At 46.1% G+C, this 7,095-nt stretch overlaps 1 protein-coding gene across 1 annotated transcript in view; it reads right to left on the bottom strand.

Annotated features, from left to right (window-relative positions):
* Positions 1-4,897: 4,897 nt before the first annotated feature.
* LOC112079802 (zinc finger homeobox protein 4-like) overlaps positions 4,898-7,095 on the bottom strand; it is an 8,309-nt gene continuing 6,111 nt past the window's right edge. Inside the window, exon 4 of the mRNA XM_070442433.1 lies at positions 4,898-4,971. Within this exon, the coding sequence (XP_070298534.1) occupies positions 4,898-4,971 (74 nt within the window). The remainder of the gene's footprint in view (positions 4,972-7,095) is intronic.

Below are 7,095 nucleotides of genomic sequence, written 5' to 3'. Positions count from 1 at the left end.
ATGTTCTATTGACCTCTGCTGGCTACGGTGTGAGCTACAGTCTCTCTTGTTCTATGACCTCTGCTGGCTCACTGTGTGATGCTACAGTCTCTCTTGTTCTATTAGCTCTGCTGGCTCACTGTGTGATGCTACAGTCTCTTGTTCTATTAGCTCTGCTGGCTCACTGTGTGATGCTACAGTCTCTCTTGTTCTATTAGCTCTGCTGGCTCACTGTGTGATGCTACAGTCTTCTTGTTCTATTAGCTCTGCTGGCTCACTGTGTGATGCTACAGTCTCTCTTGTTCTATTAGCTCTGCTGGCTCACTGTGTGATGCTACAGTCTCTCTTGTTCTATTAGCTCTGCTGGCTCACTGTGTGATGCTACAGTCTCTCTTGTTCTATTATGCTGCTGCTGCACTGTGTGATGCTACAGTCTCTCTTGTTCTATTAGTGCTGCTGGCTCACTGTGTGATGCTACAGTCTCTCTTGTTCTATTAGCTCTGCTGGCTCACTGTGTGATGCTACAGTCTCTCTTGTTCTATTAGCTCTGCTGGCTCACTGTGTGATGCTACAGTCTCTCTTGTTCTATTAGCTCTGCTGGCTCACTGTGTGATGCTACAGTCTCTCTTGTCTATTAGCTCTGCTGGCTCACTGTGTGATGCTACAGTCTCTCTTGTTCTATTAGCTCTGCTGGCTCACTGTGTGATGCTACAGTCTCTCTTGTTCTATTAGCGCTGCTGGCTCACTGTGTGATGCTACAGTCTCTCTTGTTCTATTAGCCTGCTGGCTCACTGTGTGATGCTACAGTCCTCTTGTTCTATTAGCTCTGCTGGCTCACTGTGTGATGCTACAGTCTCTCTTGTTCTATTAGCGCTGCTGGCTCACTGTGTGATGCTACAGTCTCTGTAGGCATGTGTGGCATCATAGAATAAACAGCTCTGTTCTGTTTAGTACTCCTGAACCGGATGCCAGGTGCCGCCTGGGACGAGGTGTCTACCTCGTATGTCATCACGCAGATCACTGTGGTCTGATTCTCTGGCGTCAGTCTATCTGCCTCTCAAAGCTCGGTTCTTAAGCCGCAAAGACACGGAAGCTGTGTGTTTTGAAGTGGAGGATCTCCTTTTGATGTCGTTGCCAGGTGTGTGTGCGCCACACACACACACACACACACACACAGAGAGAGAGAAATAGAGCAGAAGGATTGGACTGGGAGGAGCATCCTAGCAACAGTGTAATCAGTCAGGAATGAGACTTCTCTTAAGAAAAACAAGACATTTCCTACTAGCTATAAATAGTCTCTGTGAGAAATAGTATTTATATTCTAGGAACACCACTTTCTTCCTGGACCACTGCAGTTCTATGGAGGGGAACCAACTTCCGTCAGACCTGGGGTGAAATAACATTTGTTTTCTTCCAACTAACTCTGCTGCGCTTGACTACGCTTGCCTGGTGGAATAAATAGTCCAAAAGTGCCAACCCATTACGCGCCCATCTAGCACACAATGCCAGGCTCAATCAAACACTGAAGGTGGAAAAGACTCATCACAGAATGTGTTGTGCTGAATGAGATGCAGTGTCACACAGATATTGTGCCGAGCCAGAAGGAAAAGGCCCCACCAGAAACATCTGCTCATCAGATAAAGACTTTAAACATCATAGTGTTCTAGAAACGTCCGAGTGTTCTAGAAACGTCCGAGTTTCTAGAAACGTCCGAGTGTTTAAAAACGTCAGAGTGTTCTAGAAACGTCCGAGTGTACTTGAAACGTCCGAGTTACTTGAAACGTCCGAGTGTACTTGAAACGTCCGAGTTGTACTTGAAACGTCCGAGTGTACTTGAAACGTCCGAGTGTACTTGAAACGTCCGAGTGTACTTGAAACGTCCGAGTGTACTTAAACTCCGGATGTACTTGAAACGTCCGAGTGTACTTGAAACGTCCAGTGTACTTGAAACGTCCGAGTGTACTTGAAACGTCCGAGTGTACTTAGAAACGTCCGAGTGTACTTGAAACGTCCGAGTGTACTTAGAAACGTCCGAGTGTACTAGGAAACGTCCGAGTGGTACTTGAAACTCCGAGTGTTACTTGAAGACGGTCCGAGTGTTCTAGAAACGTCCGAGTGTTCTAGAAACGTCCGAGTGTTCTAGAAACGTCCGAGTGTTCTGAACGTCCGAGTTTCTAGAAACGTCCGAGTGTACTTGAAACGTCCGAGTGTTCTAGAAACGTCGAAGTGTTCTAGAAACGTCGAGTGGCTAGAAACGTCCGAGTGTCTTGAAAACGTCCGAGTGTACTTGAAACGTCCGAGTGTACTGAAACGTCCGAGTGTACTTGAAACGTCCGAGTGTACTTGAAACGTCCGAGTGTACTTGAAACGTCCGAGTGTACTTGAAACGTCCGAGTGTACTTGAAACGTCGGAGTGTACTTGAAACGTCGAAGTGTACTTGAACGTCGAGTGTACTAGAAACGTCCGAGTGTACTTAGAAACGTCCGAGTGTACTAGAAACGTCCGAGTGTACTAGAAACGTCCGAGTGTACTTGAAACGTCCGAGTGTACTTGAAACGTCCGAGTGTACTTGAAACGTCCGAGTGTACGAGTTACTTGAAAACGTCCGAGTGTACTTGAAACGTCCGAGTGTACTTGAAACGTCAGAGTGTACTTGAAACGTCAGAGTGTACTAGAAACGTCCGAGTGTACTAGAAACGTCCGAGTGTACTAGAAACGTCCGAGTGTACTTGAAACGTCCGAGTGTACTTAGAAACGTCCGAGTGTACTTGAAACGTCCGAGTGTACTTGAAACGTCCGAGTGTACTTAGAAACGTCGAGTGTACTTAGAAACGTCAGAGTGTACTAGAAACGTCCGAGTGTACTAGAAACGTCCGAGTGTACTTAGAAACGTCAGAGTGTACTTGAAACGTCCGAGTGTACTTGAAACGTCCGAGTGTACTTAGAAACGTCCGAGTGTACTTAGAAACGTCAGAGTGTACTAGAAACGTCCGAGTGTACTAGAAACGTCCGAGTGTACTAGAAACGTCCGAGTGTACTAGAAGCCGGTGTACTAGAAACGTCCGAGTGTACTAGAAACGTCCGAGTGTACTTGAAACGTCGAGTGTACTTAGAAACGTCCGAGTGTACTAGAAACGTCCGAGTGTACTAGAAACGTCCGAGTGTACTTGAAACGTCCGAGTGTACTTGAAACGTCCGAGTGTATTGAAACTTCCGAGTGTACTTGAAACGTCCGAGGTACTTGAAACGTCGGTCGAACGTGTACTTGAAACGTCCGAGTGTACTTGAAACGTCCGAGTGTACTTGAAACGTCCGAGTGTACTTGAAACGTCGAGTGTACTTGAAACGTCCGAGTGTACTTAAACGTCCGAGTGTACTTGAAACGTCCGAGTGTACTTGAAACGTCCGAGTGTACTTGAAACGTCCGAGTGTACTTGAAACGTCGAGTGTACTTGAAACGTCCGAGTGTACTTGAAACGTCCGAGTGTACTTGAAAACGTCCGAGTGTACTTGAAACGTCCGAGTGTACTTGAAACGTCCGAGTGTACTTGGAAAACGTCCGAGTGTACTTTGAAACGTCCGAGTGTACTTGAAACGTCCGAGTGTACTTGAACGTCCGAGTGTACTTGAAACGTCGAGTGTACTTGGAAACGTCCGAGTGTACTTGAAACGTCCGAGTGTACGTAGAAACGTCCCGGAGTGTACTTAGAAACGTCCGAGTGTACTTAGAAACGTCCGAGTGTATTTAACGTCGATGTACTAGAAACGTCCGAGTGTACTTGAAACGTCCGAGTGACTTGAAACGTCCGAGTGTACTTGAAACGTCGATTGTACTTGAAACGTCGAGTTACTAGAAAGTCAGTTACTTAGAAACGTCCGAGTGTACTTAGAAACGTCAGTACTGAACGTGAGGTGTACTTAGAAACGTCCGAGTGTACTTGAAACGTCCGAGTGTACTTAGAAACGTCCGAGTGTACTTAGAAACGTCCGAGTGTACTTGAAACCATCGTAGTTCTTTGAAACGTACCTAGAGCAGGGTTTCCCAACTCAACACTGTCAGATGGAAAGAGCAAACTGTTCGACAATTGACATCCATTACGATCTTGACAGCTTATGAGCTGCACTATAAATATCTCCCAAGATGGCGTAGCAGTTCGGACGTGTGCTTGTCTTGTCCCGTGTAAATAGTCTGTTTCTCAGTTTTTTTCCGTATATATTTTTAATCTCACTTTCCATCTTACGAACTAAATATAGTTTCCTGCAACCGCCTCACCCAATGTGGTACGGATCTAGCTATCTCTATACTTTTTTAACTGGAGCCTCCATCAGACGCTAGCCAGCTAACTAGCTACTAGTCCCTTGTTAGTCACTGATAACTGTCTTCACCTTTAGCTCAGACACCAGCCAGCTTTAGCTCGGTCAATACCTGCCAGTCTGCCAGTCTGCGCATATCGGACGGCTTTTCTCTACCACATCACCGGATTCCTGCCGCATGCTCTGGACCATATACAACGAATCATCGCAGCTAGCTAGCTGCAACCGAGTGGCTATTGTTGGCTACGCCTCTGTCACGAAGCAAACACCAGTTAGCCTGGAGCTAGGCCCATCTCCCGGCTAGCCAACGAAGAATACCACCTAATTCCTGGGCTACACCACCTCTTTTGCCAATTGGCCTGGACCCCTCTATTGTCGACACGGAGCCCCGCCGTCCATCACGGACTGGTCTGCCGACGTAATCGTCTAGCCTCAGCCCGCTAGCTTTCTGAACGCCGTGTCTCCCGCTCGCCTAGCGTAGTAGCGACTACCGAACGGCTCCCTGACTTACCTATTTGCTCATTGGGCCCTATGATCACTCGGCTACACAGCTGATGCCTGCTGGACTGTTCACTAACACGGCACTCAGCCACGCTCAAGGTCCTAAACAATATCATAACCGCAGGACAGATCCAGCGAAGTCTCGTCTCTCATCTTTTTCTTCCCGCAGATATGACCTAGAAGGACACGAAAACAGTCGGGTGCAGGAGAGATCCCCTGAGTCGTGAGCTAGCCGTCGTACATCTCGACCATCGGCCAAGCTTCGAACTCTGTCAGGGACGTCATTCCGTATAGAACAAGAGAGACTGTAGCATCTCAGACTGAGATCACAGAGGTCTCTCTGGTCGTGTCTACACTTGACACTTACATGCGACTTCTGCTATCAGAATACGAAGATCGCATTGAAAAGACGGGTCTCGACCCACAAAAGTCACTTTGTGGTCTGCTTGTGTTCAGATCTGTCTGACCACTTCAGGGGTGGTCAGGGATGCAGTGTGTGAGGATTTCTCCTCAGTCTGGACGCAATCAGTTTACCGAAAGCGCATAAAGTGTGTGACATCATCAGCACTCGTCCCACAAGTCTCCAGAAAACCTGTGTTTTGGGACCGAGAGGCACCTTTTCATTATAATGTTGGAGAAATACCTTCCTGGTGTGTGAGGAACATGTTTACTGGCCTCATAAATGCAAGACAGATAGCTAATATTTATAATATTTGTTGTCAGACAGAGGAGGACTTCAGCCTGTAGTCTGTAGCTTCATTAACACACTCAAACACTCTCTCACACTGCCCCACACATTCACAACGATGAACACACATTCACACACATTGACTGGACACTCCGGTCCGCGAGCAGAAGGCATTTCACTTATTCTGTGATGAGTGTTTTTACTGCAGGGTTTTTCATTTTACGAGCTCCTCGCTGAAGGAGTGTTGAGGAGACAGCGAGACAGAGTTAGGCTACCTGGGATAAATCTGAATGTGATTCCCAGTATTTCAGGTCATTGCCTGTTCTCTCTAGCTAAGCCCCCTTTCATCCAGAAATTATGCTGTTGCTTTAAAAAGAGATTAAATCATTCAATGATTTAATCAGTCATCATTCAATGTTTTTGTTTTTAGTCTGCTCAGAAAGAAATCCCTAAATGATGTCTATGTTGCATGTTGGTTTTCACTCATGCCGGATTAATCAAAATAAAAACTCAAATCCCCAACCAGTCATTATTCACTTGTCTATATGTAGACTATCCTGGCTCTGGTACAGCCAGTCATTATTCACTTGTCTATATGTAGACTATGACTGGTAGTCTACATATTTCTCAATAGCAAGGCTATGCTCACTGAGTCTGTACATAGTCAAAGCTTTCCTTAAGTTTGGGTCAGTCACAGTGGTCAGGTATTCTGCCACTGTGTACTCTCTGTTTAGGGCCAAATAGCATTCTAGTTTGCTCTGTTTTTTGTTAATTCTTTCCAATGTGTCAAGTAATTATCTTTTTGTTTTCTCATGATTTGGTTGGGTCTAATTGTGCTGTTGTCCTGGGGCTCTGTGGGGTGTGTTTGTGTTTGTGAACAGAGCCCTAGGACCAGCTTGCTTAGGGGACTCTTCTCCAGGTTCATCTCTCTGTAGGTGATGGCTTTGTTATGGAAGGTTTGGGAATCGCTTCCTTTTAGGTGGTTGTAGAATTTAACGGTCTTTTCTGGATTTTGATAATTAGTGGGTATCGGCCTAATTCTGCTCTGCATGCATTATTTGGTGTTCTACGTTGTACACGGAGGATATTTTTGCAGAATTCTGCATGCAGAGTCTCAATTTGGTGTTTGTCCATTTTGTGAAATCTTGGTTGGTGAGCGGACCCCAGACCTCACAACCATAAAGGGCAATGGGCTCTATGACTGATTCAAGTATTTTAGCCAGATCCTAATTGGTATGTTGAAATTTATGTTCCTTTTGATGGCATAGAATGCCCTTCTTGCCTTGTCTCTCAGATCGTTCACAGCTCTGTGGAAGCTACCTGTGGTGCTGATGTTTAGGCCGAGTATGTATAGTTTTTTGTGTGCTCTAGGGCAACGGTGTCTAGATGGAATTTGTGGTCCTGGCGACTGGACTTTTTTGGAACACCATTATTTTGGTCTTACTGAGATTTACTGTCAGGGCCCAGGTCGACAGAATCTGTGCAGAAGATCTAGGTGCTGTTGTAGGCCCTCCTTGGTTGGTGACAGAAGCACCAGATCATCAGCAAACAGTAGACATTTGACTTCGGATTCTAGTAGGGTGAGACCGGGTGCTGCAGACTGTTCTAATGC

The sequence above is a fragment of the Salvelinus sp. IW2-2015 genome, unplaced genomic scaffold (assembly GCF_002910315.2).
Source record: "Salvelinus sp. IW2-2015 unplaced genomic scaffold, ASM291031v2 Un_scaffold9655, whole genome shotgun sequence".
Taxonomy (NCBI): Eukaryota; Metazoa; Chordata; class Actinopteri; order Salmoniformes; family Salmonidae; genus Salvelinus; species Salvelinus sp. IW2-2015.
The sequence above is the reverse complement of the archived record's forward strand: the minus strand, read 5'-3'. Positions and strand labels throughout refer to the sequence as shown.